Here is a 26,921-nt window from a genome sequence, read left to right on the forward strand (position 1 = left end):
TGCACCACCATGCCTGGCTAATTTTGTATTTTTAGTAGAGGCAGGGTTTCTCCATGTTGGTCAGGCTGGTCGCGAACTCCTGATCTCAAGTGATCTGCCCGCCTCGGCCTCCCAGAGTACTAAGATTACAGACGTGAGCCACCGCACCCAGTGACTTTATTTCTTTACACAACTTCTGGTTAACATTTAGGCTACTTGAAGCTGTACCTTTGTAGCTCAGCAATTAGAAGTAGTACCAGGAGAGTCAAGACATCTATCTTCTACCTGGTGTGATTTTTGCCTTGATAACACAAGTAGTCATATGTTTATATGTTTATGGTTTTTCTTATGAGAAAAAAACGGCTGTGTGAATATCTAGGGAGAGGATGCAATAATGTAGAAAAAAATTAATTTTATATTTGCTTTATGTTTAGTTATGGAAAGATAAGTTTAATAAAAATAAGAAAAAATAATATATAAATGATGTCCTTTCAGCAACTTCTAGAGGGATATTTAAAACTTTCATCTCTTCATGTGAGGTATTCCATTATAATGTTGTTCATTTTTAATAACAAATAATTTATATCATTACAGACAGATTTGACCAGTTTTGGGCCATCAATCGGAAACTCATGGAATATCCTGCAGAAGAAAATGGATTTCGTTATATCCCCTTTAGAATATATCAGGTAGGAAATAACATTTTAAAAAACATCCATTTATGAAAGCCTCAGACATCTTACTTGAAGCACTCTAGTCCGGAACTCTTTGTCTGCGTAGTAACTAAACAGTATTTATTAGGGGTTTTCCAAACTGTGTCTTTCAGTGGCAATCAAGTCAGATACTGCACTGAAATATTTGACTCATATGCAGTTGGTGCTCGTTATTTGTAGATTTCATATTGGCAGATTCACATACTTGCTAAAATTTATGTGTAACCCCAAAGTCAGTACTTGGAGCACTTTTATGGTCATTCAGAGTGGTGAACAATTGATTCACCTGATGCTCATTTCCCAGCTGAGGTTGATCAAAGCGAGGTTCTACCTTATTGTCTCAGCTGTCGTACTATAAACAAGCCTTCTTTTCGCAGTGTATGTAGTGCCATGCTTTTACATTTTTGTGCTTTTTGTTAGTGATTTTGCTGTTTAAAACAGACTCCAAATGTAGCACTGAAGTGCTCTTTTTAAACAGAAGCACACATAGAACAAGGTTATGTATTGATCAGTTGATGAACATCTTGTGACCAAGGGCTCACGGAAACGTATTCCCCCAGTAGCGATGATTTCAATGTTTGTGGTACCCTTATAAAACAGAACTACTGCAAATCACAAGAATTTACTGCCTGTCTGTTTTGGATGATTAATCTTCAGTGTTGTACCACAAAGTAGGCAATAGGCTCTGAAGTCTTTCTCACAGCATATTTGCATGAGGTAAAGAAACTCCATGTTTCTGTACTTTAAAAGTGCTGGCATAAATATTGGCATTTAATAAATATTAAATTTTTTAATCAATGGCATTCCAGGAAGTAAGTTTCATACTATCATGAGAAAAGCATTTAAGAACAAGAATTAGAAGCATAATGTCACAGACATAGACTCTAATCTAGTAGGACTTCCATTCAAATTCAGAGGTTTTTCATAACTTTCTTTGTAGCCGTTTTCAGTATCCCACAATCTTTACTAATAGTTACTTCTATAGTTATTTTAAAATCTTTTATAGAGCCATCACATAACTATGGGTTCAAAGAGGAAAACAGATTGTCTAATTGAAAATAAACATCTCAAAATACTGGAAGAATGAAGAATATTTATTTAGTGTTGCAGGTATAATTTTCAAGTAGTCCATATTTTTCACGAAGGCAGGGTTATTGTTAGGTTCATGCTTTGTGTCCAGGGTCTAGAAGAGTGCTCGGCATTTGAATTTCTAATTTATTGAATCATTTATCATTTGTCAATTTTATTTTAATTATTTATATTCTTTGTATTTTACCACGAGCTCCACAGTAACATGCCATAAGGCATTCCCACAGCCTAGCAAAATATCTTACTTGTACAATTTAGTTGAGTAAAATATATCACAGACTCTGAAGACATTTCTCAAAGAGTCTCGAAACTTTTGAGATTTATACCTCTCAGCACTTATTTGGGTCAAGTTCTGGCACATATATTTATACAAGAGATTCTTTACTGTAACCTCTTTAAACTCCTATAGGGAAAGTGTATTATACTTAATTTAGGAATTATTATTGTCAGAATATAGTGCAGGTGTACAGAGGAAAGTTTTTCCATTTTGAATTTATTCTGTTTTAGGGGAAAATTGTCAGATAAATCCATACCTAGTGTTGTGTTATTATAATACAGATAAGTTTGAGAGAGAGAGGGAGAGAGAAGGAGTGTGTGTGTGTGAGAGAGAGAGAGAGACAGAGAAAGAGAGAATGGTTTTTATAAAGTGCTGTAATTAGATAGAAAGTAGGAAGGTAGAGAATTCTCAAAATTTGCTTGACAAAACCTGGCTGCCAGATGGGGACTGTCTTAGGGCAGAACCTCCTGCTTGATCTTTAATGTGTCAAGCCACTTGGGCAGTTTTTCCTTAAATAGAAAGTGACAAAGAGCCTAAGGACAATATAGGTTCTCATTTGACCTACATAACTTTCCTTTTGGCTTTATCCCAGTTCCATTTTGTTTTTTATTTGAATTTAATTAAAGTTTTAGAAATGAAATATGAAATGAATACAAAAATTAAGGAGTCCTAGTTTTTGCTAATTTGCCATTTCCTGGCTTTTCCTATTTCCCTATTTGGTATTCAGTCTTCAACCATGGCCTTGACCAAAGGAGAATGGAACTGTACTTTTTGTTTGCCTAATTGTGTCATCTAAAGGCAACATCTGATTTCTGTTGCTGACTTCTTTATGTCTAATTAGTTTGTATGGTTGTGATACTCTGTATGTTAAATGTAGCTTTTATTTGTGCAGCATTTTGATCAATTTACACCTTTCATTTCTTTAACAGACTAGATACAAATCTCTATAATATTTGAGCCCTTAAGTTACTAAGTAAATTTAAGGAAAATCTGAAAATCCAGATTTATTAATAAAGGGCTAATTTTTACTGAAATATTTGTTTTACTTTGCAGAATCCTAATAGAATTTCTGTATAACCAGAGAAGAGAGAGACAGAGTACTGAGCATGCTTGAGTGAGGCCCATTTTATCTTGTTGAAGCCTCAAAACCATCTTAGGATATAGGAATCATTATCTGATTTTACATGTGAGAAAACTGAGGCTCAGGAATTTTAAGTCGCTTGCCTCAGTGAATAAATGAAAAATGGAAGAACTAGAATCCAGACCCAGGCCTGATTTATGTGCAAAGTATGACTTGTTTATAATAATTAAGTTTATAGAATTTTCAGAACATAATTATCACAAAAAGTGAAGTCTGCTCAGACCAAATAAGTTGATAGGAGCATAGAATACCTGTGACTGGTGGTATTCTTTGAAGATTGACTTTTGTAAAGATTGTCATCAAACTGTATGTTTTTCATCTGTAATTCATTTATCATGAGCTCAAAATGTCTATAGTCAGGTGACAGAATTTTAGTGGTAAAAGTTAAATTGGTCCAAAAGCCATCTAGAGATGTTGCAGACCAAAATGTGTCATTTCTGTCATTTACATAACAGTTTAGTTTGGTGTGTGAGTTTCAGGTTTGTGTTCCTGAAGTCCAGGTGCTTCATATTAGCCAGTATTCTAGAGATGACATTAACGGCAGAAAATGTTACCGAATGTAACCAAAATGTTAGTTAGCACTAGTAAACAGGTGGTGATTAATGAAGGCATTTGTTAAAAATATTTGTTAAATGACTGTGAGGTCCTTAGGCATTGGCATTTGAGATGTAAAATGAAAATTGGGCACACCATATCTCTTTTTCAAGAAGCAATAGATTGATAAATGTTATCCTGCCATTGTACTTTGGGTACGAAAAATGTGTCTCATTGATTCATTCAGCAAGTTTATTTACACACATATTTGCCTGCCATGCCCTATGCTATGCACAAGGGTTACAACTGATGATCGATATTATGTATCACCCCTTAGAAAGGTTATAGTCTAAAGGTGGAAAGAAACAAATCAACTAAGAATACAAATGTAACATTGAAACTGTGATTGCTGTGAAGAGGAGATACACAGTGCAATAAAAGCCTAATGCCCCAGGAAGAATTTGTTCTAGTTTGGGAGGAGAGAAGGCTGCCTTGAGGATATGTTGCATCCCCAGAGATTTGACAGATAGGAAAGGTGAACTGAAGATAGGCAAAGAGTCATGAGAAGACCTTTGTAGGCACAGGGGACGTTGTAAGTATGAGGACAACCTGTTTGTCTTGAGCACAGGGTTGGGATAAGGCTGGAAAGGTGAAAGACCATATTAACGAGTTTTCTCTGTATCCTATAAAGAATGGGAGATCCTAAGAGATTTTTAATTATCTGAATATCCATTCATATTTATTCAACAGAGATCATTCAGTCTCCTACTTTGTTCTACATGTTATTCTTAAGGTTATAAATAAATTTAGAGAATCTTCATAGAAACAACCTAGCAATGTTATTTTTAGTTTTAGAAAAACGAGAAGCTGATAAACAATCTTGTTTTCCTGTAAAGTTAAAATGAGACCAGCCTGGATACAACACAGTGAGACCCCAACTCTAGAAAAAAAATTTTTTTAATGAGCCGGATGGGATGGTATGCACCTGTAGTCCCAGCCACTTGAGAGGCTGAGGTGGGAGAATCACTTGTGTTTGAGAGGTCAAGGTTGCAGTGAGCCTTGATCACGCCACTGCACTCCAGCCTGGGCAACAGAAAGATACCCTATCTAAAAAAAAAGAAAGAAAGAAAGAAAGAAAGCATGGTTCCTACTTGTCTTTACTTTTTATATTTTATTTTATTTTACTAATTTATTTATTTATTTATTTATTTATTTATTTATTTATTTTGAGATGGAATCTTGCTCTGTCGCCCAGGCTGGAGTGCAATGGTGCAATCTTGGCTCACTGAAACTTCCACCTCCCAGGTTCAAGCGATTCTCCTGCCTCAGCCTCCCGAGTAGCTAGGATTACAAGCGTCCACCACCATACCTGGCTAATTTTTGTATTTTTAGTAGAGATGGGATTTCACCATGTTGCCCAACTGGTCTCGAACTCCTGACCTCAGGTGAGCCACCTGCCTCAGTGCACCTTCCAAAGTGCTGGAATTACAAGCGTGAGCCACTGCGCCCAGCCTTTTTTTTTTTTTTTTAATTTTGTTTTTTTCCAGAGAGGGTCTTGCTCTGTCACCCAGGCTTGAGTGCAATGATGTGATCTCAGCTCACTATAGCCTCTGCCTTCCTGGCTCAAGCGATCCATCCACTTCAGCCTTCCAAGTAACTGGCACTACAGGCATGTGCCATACCCGGCTAGTTTTTGTATTTCCCACTTGTCTTTGGAAGAAGTTGTTCATTAGTTATAGAAAAGTAAAATAAAGTAGAATTTGAACTCCGTTTTGTTTACTTCATAATCCCCAGAATTCTGCTTCCTTTCCCATAGATTATCTCAGTGTAAAGTTGTTCATTTGTATCATTAAAGCGCCATTAATATTTTAATTCTTTTGGGAGGTTTACTAGCTATTTTGGTTAAGCAAATCTATGTAACTTCTATGTCATGTGCTAAAAGTATTTAAGAATCTAGATACTTACCAGTTTGGGGGGGGAGAAAAAGTATATTTTTCAAAATGGAAACTAGGATGTCAGGGATTAACTTGGTACCTTCTAAACTGAAGAAGGAGCCAAATTTTAGACTCTGTTTTGTTTCCAGAAATGTTGATTTATGGATTTTGAAAAGTGAGGACAATAGAAATAGGTGGCAAATTATGGCCATGTTTGTTAGGATTCCTCCTCTCCAGGGTTTTAGCGATGTTGATAAGAAATTATATTCTGCTTTTTCAGTTGTTTTCCATTTTAGTAGGTATCTTGCAATAACATCTTACAAAAAAGTCAGGAACCATGAAAGAAGGACTTACCAGTTAGCAAACTGAATATTATTGCTTTTAATTTAGTTTTTCAGTCATTTCAAAAAGATAGACAACATAATTTGTAATACATTTTGAACTGCAGATATGTCTCTAGCATAATAGAATATACATATTCTGTTTTCCAGCTGAATGTAAGTTGCTTAAGGTGTTTTTTTGTTGTTGTTGTTATTTATAGTATTTTTCCTTAATATTATTTTGTTTTAGTTTTTAATCATGGTAAAATAAATATAACATAAAATTTATAATTTTAACCATTTTCAGTAGTGTTAATTATGTTCACATTGTTGTACATTCATTCTCCAAAACCCTTTTCTTCTTGCAAAACAAACTCTATACCCATTAAACTAACAACTCTCTGTTTCCCCATTCTACTTTATGGATTTGACTTCCATTTGTACCTCATACAAGAGGAATCATACACTAATTGCCTTTTTGTGACAGGCTTATTTCACATAGCATGATGTCCTCATTGTTTACCTATATTGCATTATGTGTCAGAATGTCCTTTTTTTGGCTGGGTGTGGTGGCTTGCACATGTAATCTCAGCACTTTGGAAGACTGAGGCAGGTGGTTTGCTTGAGCCCAGGAGTTCGAGACCAGCCTGGACAACATGGTGAAACCCTGTCTTCTATAAATATGCGTGTGTGTGTGTGTGTAATTTCCTCTTTTTAAAGGCTTAATAATATCCCATTGTATATACATACCACATTTTGCTTATCCATTCATCTGCTGGAGTTGCTTCCACCTTTGGGCTATTGTGAATAATGCTGCCATGAACAGAGGTGTATTAGCATTCTCCAGAGAAACAGAACCATCGTGGTGGTGGTGGTGGTGGTGGTGGTGGTGGTAGTGGTGGTGGTGGTAGTAGTAGTGTGTGTGTTGTCTAGAGAGAGATTTATTTTAATGAATTGGCTTACCTGGTTTTGGCAGCTCTTCCTTGAGTCTACAGCCTACCCCATCAGACCCTGGACTCACCAAGCCAGGGTGATTGGGTGGGCTGTCAACTCAAGGAAGAGTTGCAGTTGAGTCCAAAGGCAGTCTGTTGGCTGAATTTCTTGCTCAAGGGAGGTAAGTCTCTTTCTGTAAGACCTTCAACTGAATAGATGAGGCTCACCTACATTGTGGAGGGTAATCTGCTTTACTCAGAATCTACCAATTTAAATGTTAACCTCAGCCAAAAAACATATATATATATATATATATATGCATCCAGAAGAATATGTGAACAAATATCTGGGCATTGTGGGTTGAGTTGACATGTAAATGTTGAAATGGGTGTACACCCTGTTTTCAGTTCTTTGGGGTATTTACCCAGAAGTGGATATTCCTATCATAAGATAATTTTATTTTTATTTTCTTGAGGAACAGCCATACTGTTTTCCATAGTAGCTGTACCACTTTACATCCCCACCAACAGTGCACAGGGGTTTCAGTTTTTCACATTTTCGCCAATATTTATTATTTTCTGTTTTTCATACTAGCTATCCTAATGCATGTGGGGTGTAATCACTAATGAATAGTGCTCAGCATCTTTTCATGTGCTTGTTTATCATCCTTGAAGAAATGTCTATTCAAGTCCTTTGCCCATTTTTGAATTGGGTTTGGGTATTTTTTTGATGAGTTGTAGGGTTTAATTTGTTTTTTTTTTTGAGACAGAGTCTCGTTCTGTCGCCTGGGCTGGAGTGCGGTGGCATGATCTTGGCTCACTGCAACCTCTGCCTCCCGGGTTCAAGTGATTCTCCTGCCTCAGCCTCCTGAGTAGCTGGGATTACAGGTGCCCACCAATATGCCCAACTGATTTTTGTATTTTTAGTAGAGATGGGGTTTCACCATGTTGGCCAGGCTGGTCTCAAACTCCTGGCCTCAAGTGATCTGCCTGCTTTGGCCTCCCAAAGTGCTGGGATTACAGGCATGAGCCACCGCACCCAGCCTAATTTATTCTTTTTTAATGGCTGCATTATGTTTAGTCTGTAGATGCACTGTAATTTGTTCAGTATTCGCTATCAAGTTTTTTTTTTCTAGTTTTTACCGTTATAAACAGTACTACAGCAAATGGCATTATATATGTATTCTTTTTTAGGTATGGAATAGATACCCAAGAATGAGTTTTTGCATCAAAAGGTAGAGATTTAAAAATCAGTTGCCAGCTTACTTTTCAAAAATGTGTTAGTTTAAATTTTCACCAACAGTATATGAGAGCATGCTTCTCCCCTTACATCTCCACCAGCAATAGGGCATTATAACTCTGATTTTTAGTAATATTGTGGGTATAGAGAGAGATTTTTACTTCAACTAATAATTCACACTTAGTAAGTTTATAAATCTGTTTATCTTTGTTGACCATTTGGACTTGGTTTTCTGTAAATTGCGTTCTATTTTGTTTTGCCTATTTTTTCTTCTTGTTATCTTTTTGTTTTATAGAATAATTTTTATATATATTACGTTTTTACTGTCAAACACATTGCAAAATATCATAACTATAATTCATCTTGATTTTTGTGGTATCTTTATGTAAAAATAAATCTTTATATAGCAAATATGCCCTTCTTTTTCTTAGAAGTATATGGATTTCTTTCTTTGTTAAAAAGGCCCTTTAGCCAGGCATGGTGGCACACACCTGTAGTCCCAGCTATTCAGGATTCTGTGGTAGGAGTATTACTTGAACCTGGGAGGTTGAGGCTGCAGTGAGCCATGATCATGCCACTACACTCCAACTTGGTCAACAGAGCAAGACCCCATCTCAAAAAAAAAAAAAAAAGGTTCTTTCCCACAATGTATTGTGTGAGATAGGTGTCTACGAGACAGCTTATCATTTATTATATACACTAAGGGTTGGCAAACTTTCTTCAAGGGCCAGATCGTAGGTATTTTCAGCTTTGTAGACAAGATGGTCTCTGTTGAAACTGTGTGATTCTGTAACATGAAAATATTTATAGACAATTTACAAATGATAGGCTTGGCTTTGTCCCAGTAAAACTTTATTTGCAAAAATAGGCAGAGGCCACAATTTGGGCAGTGGGCCATAGTTTACTGACTCGTGATCTAAGCTGTCCTTTTCCCGCTGGATGAATATGCCACCCCTGCTTTATAGTAAAGTAGTTTGACTACTAGAATCTAATTCTGGATTCTTTATTCATTCCATCAGTATATGTATTTTCTTATGCCAGTAATATTTTATTTAATTTTAGCATTCTGATATCTGTTGGAGCAATTCATTCCTTCTCCTTTTTTCATACTTTTCATGGTTATTCTCAGTCATTAATTTTTCATGACTTTTAAAATTACTTATTCAGTTCCCCATAGTGTCCTGTCTGATTAGAGGTGGAAATACATTAAATTTTGATTTAAATTTTGTTATAATTCACTTTCTTATAGTATAAAGTCTTCCCAGACAACATGATATTTCTTTTTATTCAGATTTCGTTTTATGTTCTGCATAGATTTTAAGGTTTTCTTCAAATAGACCATTTTTCTTTTTAATTTATTTCCAGGTGTTATGTAGATTTTGTTTTTCTTTATTTTGTTTCCATTTCTAGTTATTTATGGCATTGGAAAAACAAAGAAAAATCTCATCCTACTGTGTTTTTACAAACTTTTTTTCTTGCTTTATTGCTTTGCTCTTACAGTATTGCATTACCAAGACTGTTCTGAATAATGATGGTTCTAGTAGACTTTTCTGTGTTTGTTTTCTGGTATTAATTGATACAGTTTACGTGTTTCATCAGTTAGAATTATAATGTAGTCTTTATCAGATCTAAGTGATTTCCTTCTAGAGTTTTTAATTAGAAATGATACTAAATCATTTGCTAGTTTGATGAAGTTACTGGATCCCCCCCAACCACTTTTTTTTATCCTTTTAAATTTGGTACTTCTGTGTTTTCATTCCATAACGTTGACCTTCCCTTTTCCTGAAACTCATTATCAGGTTATTAAAAAATACTACCCATTTTACTCATCAAGAGCCTTTATTGTTTCCCCCCATTTCAAAGATACTTATTTAGCATTTGTATTTCATATTCCAGATATTTTCTCAGTATCAAAGGTATCAATATCTGGCAGGGCTCTTGGTAGAATTCTCTTTGTTCCCTGGTCTTCTATCTGTCTGCTTCAGGAATAGAAAGGATTCAGCCTTTCATTCAGCTTTTTATTTTCGTATGGCTGCTAGTTCCTTCCAGGGAAGAAAACATTGCAGAGGTTCTAGCTTTCTCCATGTACGTCCTTCCCCAACCTCACCAGCTGCTTAGCTCAGGAGAGCTGGTGTGTTAATAGGAGATGGAATTTGGAGGAAAGGGGAGAGACGAATGGATTAACTCCCAGAATCCCATCCAAGTATAGTTGTTAATATGTTCTTTTTCATTTAGAGATTTATATTACAGTAATATTTGGGGTAAGGTATCTTTAATACTTAATTCACGCCCTAGTTATGGCAGTAGCCTGCTAAGATACATGTTGAGAATCTGTGCTTAAAAGTATGATTTGTTCACTTGAACCTGGGAGGTGGAGGTGGAGGTTGTGGTAAGCCAAGATCACGCCACTGCACTCCAGCCTGGGTTACAGAGCAAGACTCCGTGTCACAAAAATAAAAAATAAAAATAAATAAAATTTTTAAAAATACGATTTTTATCTCATATGTAAAGACAAAGTATGGAATGGATGCTTAGTACTTAAAAGGACTTCACTTCTGATTCAAGTAAAGACAAAAGTTACAAGAAGATAAATACTGGTATGTTAAAGACAGATCACTCATACATCTTTTTGTAATGATAGTAATCTAAGGTCAATATATGAAGTTAATGTCATTTCTTCCCAGAATACTTTAAATATTGGTTAAATACCCAAGGAGAAGTGTTCTTTAGTAAATGTAGAGAAGCTAAGGCTCTGTACTGTGCTTCTGTCTTTATGCTCCTCACAATGCCTCTCACAAAATAGGGACTGCATAAATACATAAACTATATGAACAAACTAAGGAAATCCTAACCAACTATGTAAGCAGTGATTATTTGGGGCTCATAATATGATGTACTGTAATGTTCATATCATACATTCTTTTTGTGGAATTCTGGACTGGTTCAGTTAGGCAATAATTGTTATTTTCTACTATTGCTCTAAAGTTGTACAACAGTATTATGGGATGTAGAGTAATTTTAAAAATCTGTATTATAGCACTGTATATCTTGTAAAATACCTTTACACTACCTTGTTTGACTTTCATAACACTTCTGTGGGGTAGACAAGGCAAGTATTGTTTTTTAAGTTGGAGGTCAATGACCAGACAAAGGATAGCCAGCCAGTAAGCAGTGGAACAAGGACTAAAGTACAAAACTGCTTCAAAATAGTATATGCTGCATGTGCATATTATAAAGAAATATCTTTTTTGCAAGAAGATGAATATGTTTATTGAGGTTTTAGCAGTTGCGTATGAGATATTTCATGGGCATGGGTTGGTTCAATTAATGAAAATTTCATTGGAGCATTGTGTGATTTGAATTTTAAAGGATTAAAGAAATAGAGCCCAGCTTTCTTTTCTTTTATTGGGTTTAGTTTTGCTTTTATTTAAAATTTTCTTTTTATGTAATGTATTTCATTAACTTTCAAATTATGTTTTAAAATTAGTTGGAATCTTAATTATTTAAAAAATTAAATTTGCCCGATTTACCAAAGTAGAACAGTAGGACTATTGCAGGTACAGTGGATGTGGAGTGGAACATAAAGATATATTAATAATTTGAGAATTCTTCAAACCAAAGGCTCAAGGATTAGTTTTCTTAGATTTGTGGGTCAAAAAATTAATATATGTTTATATGTGTGTGTAGATGTACATGCATGTACATGTATGTGCATGCATACATAACATATTAATTGAATTCATGCTTTGGGTAAGCAGAGTTCTATGTGCTTGTGATACTCATTAGTGAAATAAGCACTGTGTTTGCTTTCATGGGGATTATAATAATAGACTAAGCAAACCAGACATACACAGAGTAAAGCAACTTATACAAAAAATGTCCCCACTGTGTTTAATTTTTCATTCCAAGAGTGTAGTTTATTCACTTGCGGGGAATAGGCTTACTACCTGAAGTTCAGGAAAGCATCTTTAGTTACAAATTTCAGTTAACTATTTCGCAAAAGATATAGGAATGGCTAATAAGCACATGAAAAGATACACAATATTGTTACTCATCAGGAAAATGAAAATAACAGTGAGATACTGCCTCACATTCCCTAGATTGGATAAATTAAAAAAGTTTACAGTACTAAAAAGACTAACAAAGTACTAAAAAGGCTATGGAGCAAATGTAACTCTCATACATTATTAGTAGGAGTGTAAAATGGTAGAAATCACTTTAGACAAGAGTTTACCAGTTTCTTTTAAAATTAAACATATACTTTCTGATCCAACAGTTCTAACAGCTCCACTCAAGAAAAATGAAAATATATGTCCGCGAGAACATTGTACACAAGTTTTCATAGCAGAATTATTCATAATATCCATCATAATAGCTCAGATGTCTGTCAGCAGGTAAATGAATAAACAATTGCATTACATTCCTAAAACAGCATACTATTCAGGATTAAAGGGAACGATACATGCAACAATATGGATAAATGTTGCAGAACAGTGTTTTACATTGAATCAAAAGAGCCAATACAAAGAGAATATACTCTATGATTCCGTTTTTAAGAAGTTCTAGAACAGACAAAGCTAATATGTAGTGACAAAAAAATGATTCTTCTGAGGCCCAGGTCTGGGCCAGATCAGGAGGGTGGAGTAGAGATGGACCCAACCAGTAAGGGACAAGAAGGAACTTTAGGGCATGATGGAAATGTCCAATATCTCGTTGAAGGGGTCCTCTTGAAACTATAACACTGTTACAGTTTGAACTGTATACTTAAAATGTTTTCATTTTATTGTATTAATTTATTCTTCAATGAAGCTTTTTTTTTTTTTTTGCCGTTGCAAGATTTAATAGAGTGAAAACAGAGCTCCCATACAAAGGGAGGGGACCCAAAGAAGGTAGCCGTTACTGGCTCGAATGCCTGAGTTTATATCCCGATCATTGTCCCTCCCGCTGTGCTCTCAGGCGATAGATGATTGACTATTTCTTTACCTCCTCTTTTTGCCTAATTAGCATTTTAGTGAGCCTTCTTTACTACCCGATTGGTCCGGTGTGAGCTAAGTTGCAAGCCCAGTGTTTAAAGGTGGGTGCAGTCTCCTCCCCAGCTAGGCTTAGGGATTCTTAGTCGGCCTAGGAAATCCAGCTAGTCCTGTCTCTCAGTCCCCCCTCTCAACAGGAAAACCCAAGTGCTGTTGGGGAGGTTGGCCAACAACCGCTCTAACTGCTTCCTGCTGAACTGGGGCATAGTAGGGGTCATGCAGTTGAGATTTCCTCAGGAGGGGTGCCTTCGATGTCATTAACATCAGAGCATGAACTAGCAGGCCGGTCCAGGGATCCGCGGTAGATCTTAGTCATGGACTGCATCTGGGGCTCCATTTGAAGAACATTTGTAGTTTTATAGCTTCGATTCTGGAAGAGACAAACTTAGCAAGGAGGTTAAAGATACAGGGTCCAAAGAGGAGTAACAATATTATAACTGCTAGAGGTCCTAAGAAGGGGAGAATCCAGGGCATCCACTGGTTGAGGAGGCCCCAGGGTCTGGTATTTTGAAGTTCCTCTGCTCTACATTGTATTCGATCTCGAATTTAAGTTTCTCGGTGAAGATTCCAGATTGATTAACATAATAACAACATTCTTCCCCTACAAATAAACAGGTTCCCCCTCTTTCAGAGGTTAGCAAGTCTGAAGCTCTTCAATTTTGGAGGACTACTGCTGCTAGGAAGTTAAGTTGATCTTGCAAGGTTGACCAGGGAGTCGGCGACTTGTTCCATGTCACCATTTAGTTCTTGAGGTAGTTTGTAGTAGAACTGAGTAGAGGTTGTGATACCACCAGTGCCAGTACCTAGTCCACCTAGCACTCCTGCTCTGATAACAAAAGGAAGAATGGGTACTCTTTCGTTGCGGGGCTTAGGTACAACATAATTGTATAAATCTTGTTCAGTGTAAATGGTCATAGGGGGCACTAAGAATGAGGGGAAGCACATAGATTCTGAAGAGCCATTCAAATGACAATAGGCTAAGGTACCACAGACAAAAAATATCCCTGAGGGTAGGCAGACCATTTGTGTGGGAGGAATTACCCACCTGATGCATTGGGAGTTGGTTGTGTCTATTGTATTGCTAAATTTTACACGGGTGAGGTTTGAGGTATGGATTATTTCCAGATTGGAAACAAGAGGTCCTACTAAAACAGAAGTGGTGTTTATTTCTGTCCTGAAGTTGTTCCATTGTTCAGGTACAGGAATTGAAATGTAGGCCTGAAGTGCAGGGGGAGGCACATCCAACAGTTAGTAGGGTTTTGGGGCGAGACCTCATCGAGCCCAGTGAGGGTGGTATTAAATAGGCTTACCAGGCGAGTATGGGTATGGAGGGTTTCATGTTGTTTTGAGAGATCTAGTCCTTTGTAGGGGTTAGGGGTACCATGTACTCAGGTCAGTTGGGAGATTACTTCCTTTACGTGTTTTTCTCTTGCCTGATCTTGAACTCCACCCCCATCAGACATACTGGTATGGGTGAAGTAAGTCCAACAGACAGTGGCTCCAAGCCCCCAGGACAACTAGGATTAATCATTTTCCCTGTCCAATAATGAGTATTTGCATGCATGCAAGGAGTGGCAGAGGCATAGCAGTTGCGGGGCATATGGGTGTGTGCAGTGAAGGTGGGGTTTCCCTTAGATAAACTCCTATGCGATGGGGCATTAATATTTCTGGGAAGCCACATTCTCCATAGAAGCTCTTGGTAAGGGGAGCTACTGGTCGTACAGCGGCATGGAGGGGGTGCAGTGGGAGTGAAAGGGAGTAAGAGAACAATAAAAAGAAAAATATGGTAAGGGAGGGCCATGGGGATTTACAATTTTACTTTTCTCATGATTGTCTGACAGCCACAAGTCTCCTTTAGCAGTGAGTATGCCATTCACATCATGAGATGTCCACATGGTAAGATCTCTTCCTTGTATTAACTACTTCAGATACTAAGACTGCTACTGCCGCCACTATCCTTAAACGAGGCCAACCCTTTGCCACTGTGTCAATTTCCTTACTCAGGTATGCCACAGGTTGCAAGCTTATTGACCTGTGTAAGGACTCCTAGAGCTATTCCTGTTTTTTCTGTGACATATAAAGTCTTACCCCGTTGGCAAGCTAAACACTGGGACTTGGGTTAGGGCCTGGAAAGCCGCTTCTGCTTCAGGTGTCCATCTTACTAAATGGGTATTGTCTTTCTGAGTTTCCTTAGTGTATATAATAGTCTGGCTATGTCGCCGTACCTGGGAATCCATATTCGGCAGAAACCTATTATGCCAAGGAATCCTCTTAGTTGCTTTAGGGTTTTGGGATGAGGATAAGCCAGAATAGGCTGGGTACATTCATCACTGAGGGCCCTGGTGCCTTTGGATAATTTTAGCCCTAAGTATTTAACCCGCTGTGAGCAGAGCTGAGCCTTTGGTTTGGAAGCCTTGTAGCCACAGGTAGCCAGGAAATTTAAGAGCGCTTGGGTGGCTTGATGGCACAAGATTTCTGAATGGGCGGCTAGAAGTAAATCATCCATGTACCAAAGGACAAGAGTGTCCAGGTATGAGAACTGGCTCAAGTCTTGGGCTAATGCCTGGCCAAATAGATGGGGGCTATCTCTGAACCCTTGGGGTAAAACAGTCCAGGTGAGTTGAGACGTTGGGTTCGAAGGATCTTCAAAGGCAAACAAGCATTGAGAGTCAGGATGTATAGGGATGCAGAAAAAGGCATCCTTAAGATCCAGGACTGTAAAGCACTCTGCTTCCTCTGGCATTTGGGAAAGCAGAGTATAAGGATTAGGTACAGCTGGGTATAGAGGGACAGTGACCTCATTGATAATCCTGAGATCTTACACTAACCTCCACTGTCCATTGGGTTTCTGTACTCCTAAAATTGGAGTATTGCAGGGGCTATTGCATGCTTTTACTAGGCCTTGGGCTTTTAGGTCCTTAATCTTTTGGAGTCCTTGTTGGGCCTCGGGTCTGAGGGGGTACTGCCTTTGATAGGGAAAGGCAGCGGAATCCTTTAGTTTAACTTGAACAGGATGGGCATTCTTTGCTCATCCATATTGTCCTTCTGTTGCCCGGACTTCAGGATTAAGTCCTTTCTCAAGCAGGGGACAACAAACGGGTGTTCTCCTATGTTCAGGTGTATAATGGCCCCTGCTTTTGCTAGAATGTCTTTAGTGGGGCTTTCAGGCATAATTAGAAAAGCATGTGAAAAGAGTAAAGTTCCCCAGTCACAACTTAGTGGCTGGGAGAAGTATGTAGTGACTGGCTGTCCTAGGACCCCTCGGATAGTGACAGATCTGGAGGGCAGTTGTCTGGGACAGGAGAATAAGATGGAGAAGGCTGTGCCAGTGTCCAGGAGACAGTTAACCTCCTGGCCCTCAGTGGTCAAGCATACGTGGGGCTTCGTGAAGGTGATGGCATGGGCTGGCACTTGCCCCAGGCACCCTCAGTCCTGGGGCTGGATCATCTGGTTAGTGTTTTCTGACTCAAAGGACCTTCGTTCCCTGGGGCAGTGGGCCTTCCAGTGATTCCCTTGATGTAAGGGGTGTAGACAAGGTAGTGGCTTATTTCTATTTGGACAATCTTTTTTAAAGTGTCCTTGTAGACCTCACAGGAAGCAAGCCCTATTAGGCATTCAATTTGCCCAGCTTTTCCCTTTTCCAGAGCCTCCAAAGTCAGCTTGCTGAGGGCCATGAGTAAAGCGCTGGCTTTTTTTTTTTTTTGAGACGGAGTCTCACTCTGTCGCGCGGTGGCCTTTTCTTTATCCTGTTTGTCCCATTCCGCCTGCTCCTCCTGATCTCTATTATAAAAAACCGAGGTTGTCAAGTTCAATAGGGTTTCTAAGTTTTGCTCTGGGCCTAAGGCAGAGTTTTGAAGTTTTTTTCTAATGTCTGCAGCTGACTGAGTGATAAACTTATCCTTTGAGATTAGTTGGCCTTCAATAGAGTCAGGCGATAGAGACACATGCTTCCTCAATGCCTCCCTTAGTCTCTCCAGAAAGGTGGTAGGATTTTCTTCCTTTCCCTGTGTTATAGTGGACATCATTGAATAATTCATAGACTTCCTCCTAGTTTTCCTTAGTCCTTCCACTCAAGTTAGCAAATGTCTGTGGCACCAATCTCCATCTTCTGATGCTGTGTCCCAGTGAGGGTCTACACTGGGAACTGCCTGTTGGCCTATGGGGAATCGTTCCCTTTCCTCTGTTGTCATCCTATCATTGACCTGACTGAGATACCAGAGATCGCCAAACTCGGGCTGCAGTTATGGCAGGACTTCTCTCATTTAGGGTTAGTGTCTGATTTAGCAGTAACATTGTATCTGTCCGTGTCAGATCAAAGGATTGCCCTAACCCTTGTAAAACATCAATATAGCCATCTGGGTTATCTGAGAGTTTACCTAGGTCTATTTTAATTTGCTTTAAATCTGAGAGAGGAAAAGGTACATGCACTCTGACTGGGCCGAATTCTCCTCCTCCCACTGTTTGGAGGGGGCATAATCAGGGGATATTGGCACTCTTGGGTTCATTCTTTACCCCTTTGTCTATCTCCTTTTGGACCGTTTCGGTTGAAGGGGGTCCTTATTAGTTGGGGAAGGAGTCCGGGGGACACTGGGGTAGGGAGGTGGACTCTGAGGGCTTTCTGTAGGGCATAAATCACACTTTTTACATAATTGCAAGTTGTCTCTTAATGAAAAGGAAGTTTGTACATATGGCACTTCACTCCATCTGACTTCTTTTCTACAAAAGAGGTCTAGCTGTTAGATGGTGTTACAATTTATACTTCCCTCAGGGGGCCAGGTTTCTCCCCCTTGAAGAGGATATTGTGGCCAGGCGGTACTGCAGAAGAATGTAAGTCATTTTTTTCTTAGCATCTGAGAGTCAAATTGGTCCCAGTTCTCCAGAATACATCTTAGAGGCGTTTTTACCTTGGGGGGAACGTTTCCCATCTGAAGAAAGAACACAGGGATGCCAGCACCCCACTCATTTTCCAATGAATATTAGTCCTACGGCGTCCTCTGTGGTCCTAATGCTTATTCCTTTCCAGGGTGTGTAACCACCCAAGGATTACCTCTGCTTATCGGATTAGTTACGCTCACCGATGTAGCACTCCTCACCCCCTTTCCCGCCTTTCTTGACCACAGAGAAAGGGGTCTGGGCTGCTGGATTCTAGTGGTCCTTTACCAGTATTCCTAACATTGCCTTTGTGCTCAGGGGTGAGTCCTAGAGCTGGGCTGGGTCCCTGAGTATTTCATAGCAACCCAGCTGCCTCATCAAGATGCATTTCCATAAACAACAGTTTCTATGCAGATTCATTTCAGAGAGGGTGTAGGTAACCTTTTGAGTCAGGATTGAGACTGTAAGTACTTTACAGTCTCTTTTTGATTCTGTAAGTACTTTAAGGCTTGGCTGACTGCAAACGGCCCGCAGATTTGAGAAGACCAATTATTAGGCAATTTTTCTAACTCTGCTTCCACAAGAGTCTCCCTATCAATTACTGAATACCCATTGTGGTTTTTACCTCAATCATCTGGGAGGAACCATCTATCGGCCTGTCCTGAAGGGAGTTCCTCCTAGGTCTGGTCGGACCTTTGTATGGTAATTAAGATTTAAATCCCCTGTAAGGAAATCTGCTGGGTTAAGGGAATTATCAGTGGTTAGTGTTAAATTACCTTTTTCTAACAGACTAGCCCCATACTTTAAGATTTTTGAGTTAGTAAGCTACCTTTTTGCTTTTTTGACTTAGAATAATTCTGAACTGGTGAGGTGTGCTTACAATGAGGTTTTGTCTAAAAGTTACTTTTCTACTTTTTTCTGTTAGCAAAGCAGTTGCTGCTACAGATTGAATGCATTTGAGCCATCCGTGGGTCACTGGGTTAAGGATTTTTGATAGGAAGGCTATGGATTGTCAGTGGTCTCAGTGTTTTCAGTCTATGCCCTTGTTTACACTGACAACAAGGTAATATTGGAGTGTTATAGGGTCAGGGAGAAGACCGTCAATTATCACTTATAGGTTTTAAATTTACCCTGACTTTTAAAGGAATAGGGCACACTTTTTTTTTTTTTTTTTACTATTTCTATCTTTCTCTTTCTTTCTCTGACTCCCTCTTTGTCTCTCTGCCTGTTTCTCCTCTTTGTCTCTCTCCTCCTCTCTGTCGGTCTCTCCTCTGGCTATCTCTCTGTTTCTGTCTCTCTGTCTCTGTCTCTCTCTCTTTCCTCTCTTAGCCATTTACAAACTTGGGACCCTGGCAAGGGTGTTGGGGAACAGGTCCCACATAACTGCCCATGTCGAGAGCTGTATACCTAAATCAGGAGGGACACCAGAGACGAGACTCCCTGGGTTTATAGCCTAGATGCCTAAGGACGCAGCACAGAGCTTCCTTGGATCCCTTTGGAGATACAACTTGCTAGAGGAAATGAAAGTCTGAACCATTAGTACCTAGGAGGCAGGGATCCGAGGAAGTAGATTCAGAGGTAAGGAGAATTTTGGGGCTACACTTTCAAGATTGTCGTGGTCGGGACCCAGGAGGTATGGGTCAGAAGGAAAGGTAGGGCGCACACATGGGCGACTGTTGAGCAGAGACTTCTGGATGCACCATGATCTCAACCGGCTAATGCCAGGAGTTTGGGATGACAGCTTTCTGCCTCTAGTCGGCCCTCGGCATCCCCAGGAAAATTGAAAGTGGAAGCTGGCTTCAGGCAGACCAACGTTCCCAACCCAGAAGGGTGGGGGTTGTTAGAAAGCCCGTCCCCAGATAGCCTCACACCTGAGTCGACTTTTCTGGTGGCCACACTAATCGTTTTTAAACGGCTGACAGGTGCCCGGTATTTTCCTCCAATTCTAAGGAAGTATAGGACAGAATAGCAAGTGAAAGTGGTCCAATATTACTCACCACTTTGGAGATCCCTTCATGGTTGTGGGTTCAGGTCCCTTTGTGGTTGCCAAATTGTTACCGGGGGTCCTTGCTCCCAGAGCTCCCAAGATGGTGGCGGGCCACTTCTAAGATGGTGCAAGTCTCATGTTCTCTGACCTGGGGTTCTTGGCCTCACAGATTTCAAGGAATGGAATCTTGGGCCATGCGGTGAGTGGTATAGCTCTATTAGAAGCCGTGGGTCACAGAAGAGAACCATGGAACCCAGTGACTAATCTTGAGCTTGATTAGGACGACCGGACACTTAGCCGTGCACGAACAATGGCATGGCTTTAGCCCAATCGGGAGGGGCAATGGGTGTCTCACTGGATCAAGAGCACAGCGGACACCCTGCCGGATCCAGAGGGATGGAAGTCAGCGGCGGGGTCTGCGACGGCGGCAAGCAGCAGTGGTGAATGGCGAGCGAAAGCTTAGCTCAAGCCGTAACAAACACAGACCAGAAGAGTGCAGATGCAAGATATAATAGAGTGAAAACAGCTCCCTTACAAAGGGAGGGGACCCAAAGAGGGTAGCCCAATAAAGCTATTTTCTAGTAACCAAATCGTTTATGGACTGGGGAAACTCCTGAAAATGTTTTGTGGGATAATTGTACCCAAGCCGTAAAATAGTTGGTTTAAGCCCTTCCTTCTTGTTAGATTAGGTTCTTATGATATGCTTAGGTTCTGAGTTGTTTTGTTTCCCTGTTTGTTTTACCTTAAGCTTTTTTACAACTCATTGCTGCCTGGTTTGAGTTGGTTCCTTATTCCTTCTCCTTCAAGTTGAATTACAACTAGTAATTGTTTGCCTAATTTTACCTGATAAGATTTTATATCCTATTCTGTATTTCAGTCATCAGTTTGTGCTCATAGCTTGACAATAACCAGAATAGTGCAAGAACAGTGACAGTATTATGTGTAGTTATCAAACAAGGCTGTCTTTATTTTCTTATATTCCTAAATACTAAATTATTTTCTATGGTGTTGATCTACAGTCTTAAGTACCTTCAGAGCTTCAACGTACTGATCATTTTTTGAAGTGCAGCTCTTCTGCATGTAGTTCTTGGTTGACATTTTTTCTTTATAGAGACAGGGTCTGCACTGCAAGAGTGCAGTGGCACAGTCATAGCTCACTGCAACCTTCAACTCCTGGGCTCAAGTGATCTTTCCACCTTAGCCTCCTGAGTAGCTGGGACTACAGGTCCATACCACCACATTCAGCCAATCTTTTTATTCTTTGTAGAGACAGGGTCTCTTTCTGCTGCCCAGGCTGGTCTTCAACTCCTGGGCTCAAGAGATCCTCCCACCTTGGCCACCCAAAATACTGAGATTACAGGTGTCCACCAGCATTCCTGGCCCCCGACATTCTACTTCTTTCAGTGCTTTGATTATGTCATCTCATTGCCTATTGACAACATCATTTCTGATGAGAAATTTGTTATTAATCTGAAGATGTTTTGTACATAAGTCCCTTGCCCCTTTGAGAGTCTCTCTTTATATTTCAGTCATTTGATTATGATATGCCTAGGTGTGGATCTCTTTGCTTTTATTCTGTTTTAGAGTTTTTTTTATCTTCTTGGATGTGTAGATTAATTTTGGGGGTCAAGTTTGAGAAGTTTGGGACCATTATTTTTTCAGATATTCTGTCTGACCCTTTTTCTCCATCTTCTTCTGGGCCTCCCATTATGTGTATATTGGTATGCTTGATGGTGTCTCTTGAGTCTCTGAGCCTTCTTTCCTTCCTTTCTTCCTCCCTTCCTCCCTTCCTCCCTCTCTTTCTCGCAGTTGATCTATCTTTAGATTTGCTGATTCATTCTTCTGACGGCCCAAATCAGCTGTTGAGCCCCTCAAGTGAATTCAATTTTTGTACTTTTCAAGCTCCAGAATTTCTGTTTGGTACTTTTTTGTAACTCCTATTTATCTCTATAATTCCTATTTCTGTTTGGGAATGATACATACAACAACATGGATAAATCTCACACAACATCATGTTGAGTAAAAAGAGCCGATACAAAGAGAATATACTCTATGATTCTGTTTTTAAGAAGTTCAAGAACAGACAAAACTAATCTGTAGTGACAAAAAGTGATTCTTCTGAAGGATCAGAAAGATTGTTCTGATACTTTCCTGTAGTTCTTTAGATAATTTTTTTTTTTTTTAGTTCTTTGTGCATATTTAAAATAACTCTCTTAAAGTCTTTGTCCAGTAAGTCCCGCATCTGGTCTTTTTCACTGCCAGTTTCTGCTGCTTTTTCTCCCCAATGTGTGACTTATACTGGTTTCTTTGCATGTCTTTGTAATTTTGTTGTTGTTGAGACCTGAATATTTTATATAGTGTAACAGGATACCTCTGGAAACCAGATGCTTCCCCACTTTCCCAGGGTCTGTTTTTGTTATTGTTGCTGTTGCTTGTTTAGTTTCTTTCCTGAACTAATTCTTTCAGGTTTTTAGTTTTTATCACACTTGGCCCCTGAAGTTACTGCTTGGTGATTTTAGTGATCATCTGATGATAGAAGAGATTTTCTTGAATGCCTAGAACTAGTACATCTTCCAGTCTTTGCTAAGGACCTATGTGTGAACGCTGGGGCATTGCCTTCAATGATAAGGCAAGCAATTTATAACTGGATTTTACTTTTTTCTTGAACAGAGCCTCAGGGTTTCCCGTAGGTGAGAGTTTAGGGCCTTCATAGATGGTTTTTGACCGTGTACACAGCTCTATACATGTGTACAGCTTTCTGGATTATCAGAAATATGTTAGAACTTTTCAGACCCCCTTTGGATTTCTTATTTCCCAGGTTTTTCTTTTAATTTTTTGGTTAGCTTGTTTGGCTCATCTGTTATTGCTGTCTCATGGCAGATGTGATGTTTAACAATTGCCACTGATTTTTTTCCACAAACTCTTCTGGCGATAAAGTTGTTTGCACTGAGTGAGCTCTGAGTCAAGTCAAATAATGTCTTATGAGGGAGATTTTTCTAAGGAACTGGCAGATCAAATAATGACAGTTTTCTGAGAGTGGGGCTTTGAAAGACCTCAGAAAAAGTTTATTTTGAGAATTTTTGTGTTCTTGTTGCTTTTATGGAGGAGAGTATATTCAAGGTCCTCACTCTGCCATTACTGATGATATCACCACTTTAATGATTCAACTTCAAGTTTGGATAAATGGATTTTGTTGAAATTTGGGAAAGATAATAAAAACTGAGGGTTTTTTAAGTTTTTAAAAATGTATTCTTTCTAATTATTTCTAAAATACAGAACTTCCAACTCAGTATATTGCTTAAGAACATGAGCCTTGCAATAGATGATCAGTGATTGCTTTCTGTAAAAGTTACATATCCTTGGTTATTTTAGAAATTTTTATCTACATAGGTTTTCCAATAAAGAACCTTGAAAAGTCTGAATGAGTTGAATCTTTGACATGCATCAGTATAGCAAGTGGTTAAGATTGAGAGCTTTTGATTTAGGCAGTTCTGAGTTTATATTCCAGGTAGCTATGGGATTTGGCTCATTCACCTTACATCTCTGGACCTCTATTTTATAATCTGTAAAATAGAGTTATTGCGAAGATTAGATGTAATACCTTTAATAAACTATTGTGCTTGGCACATAATAAATTAAATTGCAGATTATAGCTGGGATTATTAGATGTTATTGACTTAAATCATTATAATTTTGCTGTGAGTTATTTTAACAGCAAAGATGATGGCTTGTCATGCCTCCTGTATTCTTTTGTTTTATGACTAGCAGAACATATCTGGTGAAAGCTCACTTTTTTTTTCTGGCTTTTTTTTTTTTTTTTTTTTTGGAGACAGAGTTTCACTCTTGTTGCCCAGTCTGGGGTGCAATGGCGCAATCTCAGCTCACTGCAACCTCTGCCTCACGGGTTCAAGCGATTCTCCTACCTCAGCCTCCTGAGTAGTTGGGATTACAGGCATGCACCACCATACCTGGCTAATTTTGTATTCTTAGTAGAGACAGGGTTTCTCCATGTTGGTCACGCTGGTCTCGAACTCTCGACCTCAGGTGATCTGCCCACCTAGGCCTCCCAAAGTGCTGGGATTACAGGCATGAGCCACCGCACCTAGTCGTGTTTCTGGTCTTAACGTAGTTCCTCTTTATGAGGTTCTAACTGGTCCCACAAATCTTCCATTCACTACCAAATACATAATCTACTTCTTCTGTTTCAGTGTCCAATTTCCTCTTTCTTTACTTTTCTTCAAGTTACCAGGCTCAATACTTCGGAATAACTCTTTTGATCACTTTTGTTGAGTTGCAGTTCTAATGGACCAGAACTGTCTTCATTTATTCCCTTCTTGCCATTTCACTGACTTAGCTCGTGGATCCTTTATCTCCTAGATGAACTATTTTAGTGGTTCTTAGATTTTTCTACCTGCTTTTTCTCCCTCCAGTCTGTTAAGTTTTATACTGATATTAATTTGGTATTTCCTAAAATATAGCTAGACTGCAAGCAGATAACACTGCATGCTATTCCCCTAAATATCTTTGATCTTTTATTATCTTACGCTGTTAACTCCTGGGAATAAATAGCCTTGGCTCCCAGAGTGCTTCTAAAGTTACCTCAAATGTCACCTTCCTCAAGAAGTCTTCCTTGATTTCTTCACATTTGCCCCAGCGCTTCATATCATATAGAGGTTCTTTCTCCAAAGTCTGTTTTTGAATCACTTCCTTCTACGTTTTGTTTTGACAAATGTAACTATGGAATATTAGAGCCATAGAGGCTGGAAGAATTAACTAATTTAACCTCCTCATTTTGGGAATAAGACAGCTTCCCCAAAACTGACTTGTACATTGTTCAGCTTATTGTTTGATGGCAGAGCCAAAAGTAGAACTTGGATCTTAGATCTTCAGCCTTGTTCTTTTTCTGTAGCAAACGTAATATCATACAACATATCATGAGCTATTTTTAAATGTTGCACCATGTATGTAGTTTCTCTGTAAGCAGTAAACTATTCCTCAAGAACAAGGATTGTTTCATTTCTGTCTGTATCTCTGTAGATGGTTCTCATCATACAGACAGAGATGATGGTTTCCTCCTATAGTGAGTGCGTGAATGATAATCATCTGCTTTAGCATTAATATTGTTTATGTAAAACTTGAATCATATTTCCTACTTACACACCTTTTAAAAGAAATAGGTAAATTGAGGCCTGTAGGGGGCAGCCCAACACAGCAAGTTTTGATTGCCCTAAGCTATCTACTACTCTGAGATCTAGACTTAAGCAATTTAGGCTTAAATTGCTTCCTATGTGGATTTTTGAAAACTGAAAACAACTATTAATTATAAGCTTGTTTGGCAGGTATATTTTTGCCCTTCCTCCTCCAGCTTTATTGGAATACTTTAAAATTACGTTTCTATTTTCTAGGACTTTAGTTGCTTTTTCCAGGAGATTTATTTTAAAACAATTGTCATGTTATAAGAGTAGGAACTATTTGATGCAGATGATTTGCCATTTTGTTTTTAAAACATAAGATGAGAGCAAAAGTTATTTATTAGAACGTTTTTAAAAATTGCTTTATTTGTTAACTTCAAAATAACACAGATCATCTGATGGCATATTATTTGAGTTATTTATAGCGGGGGAAATTAAAATATGCAAAGTGTCATCCCAAACTGCTAAAGTTATTATTAAATGAAATCAACATTTTCTCATTACTAGTTTATTTACTAAGCTAGGTCATTGTTTTATTCAGTATTTTTAAGATTAAAAAATATTGGTAGCAATGAAAGCAAAGTATAGATGAATAATAATAGCACTAACATTTATTACGCTTTGTTGAGTACCAGGTACTGTTTTAAATTATTTTACATGTATTTATTTAATCCTTATTGTCCTCTGGGTTAAATGCTGTTACTGTCCCCGTTATATACATGAGGTAATTGAGATAAAGATTGGTCATTGAAACTTGCTCAGGGTTACCTACCTAGTAATTAGAAGAGCCAGGATTTGAACCCAGGCAGTCCAGTCTGGCTTTATAGCCTATGCTTTTAATCATTATTACCTTTCATATATTAAGTTCATTATTTTTTTATGCCTCTTCTATCATAACTTTGCATTTGAGACTGTTCTCCAGTTTTCACATGCATCAGGCTTCTTATTACTCTTCCTTTTTGGTTGCTTACTGCCCTCAGTCCATTTTCTTCTAATAAAAAAAGTGCATGAACAGAAAGTAAAAACATAATGTTCTCCCCTTAGTATGAAGAGATTGAAACAGCTAACATTGTGGAATTTTACAGGAAGTTTTTTCCTAATCATCAGTTAGGAAATTTTTAGTGATCACATTAAAACATGAACTGTCAAACTTAGGAATAGAATAAGTTCAATTGCCATGTTCATGCATGTAGTATATGGGGCAATTTTAGAAGCCAAAATATTTAATACCTCATTTTGAAAGTAGATTGTGAATGATACAATTTTAATTATTTCACTAAAAATGAGTTTTCTTTACCTCTCTCCACAAATAAATTCTTGGTTATAATAAGACACTTTGGGCCAGACGCAGTAGCTCACGCATATAATCCTAGCACTTTGGGAGTTTGAGACCATCCTGGCCAACGTGGTGAAACCCTGTCTCTACTGAAAATACAAAAATTAGATGGGCAGGGTGACGCACACCTGTAATCCCAGCTACTCAGGAGGCTGAGGCACAAGGATTGCTTGCACCTGGAAGGCGGACATTGCAGTAAGCCGTGATTGCACCACTGCACTCCAGCCTGGGCAACAGAGCAAGACTCTGTCTCAAAAAAATAAGAAGAAGAAGAAGAAGACATTCATTTTTTTATTACGCTGGCCTAACATACGTAAAAATTGACCTTACTGGCTTACTATTTTC

The 26,921-nt window shown here is 38.7% G+C and overlaps 1 protein-coding gene across 5 annotated transcripts in view; it reads left to right on the forward strand.

The window, feature by feature from the left end:
* ATG5 (autophagy related 5) overlaps nucleotides 1–26,921 on the forward strand; it is a 152,881-nt gene that overhangs the window by 87,972 nt on the left and 37,988 nt on the right. For 4 of the 5 annotated variants that reach the window (XM_011996073.1, XM_011996076.1, XM_011996077.1 and 1 more), the window contains one exon: nucleotides 574–668. In XM_011996073.1, coding sequence (XP_011851463.1) covers nucleotides 574–668 — 95 coding nt within the window. The remainder of the gene's footprint in view (nucleotides 1–573; nucleotides 669–26,921) is intronic. The other variant, XM_011996075.1, reaches the window with a different exon arrangement.

This window comes from Mandrillus leucophaeus, unplaced genomic scaffold (assembly GCF_000951045.1).
Source record: "Mandrillus leucophaeus isolate KB7577 unplaced genomic scaffold, Mleu.le_1.0 Scaffold501, whole genome shotgun sequence".
NCBI lineage: Eukaryota > Metazoa > Chordata > Mammalia > Primates > Cercopithecidae > Mandrillus > Mandrillus leucophaeus.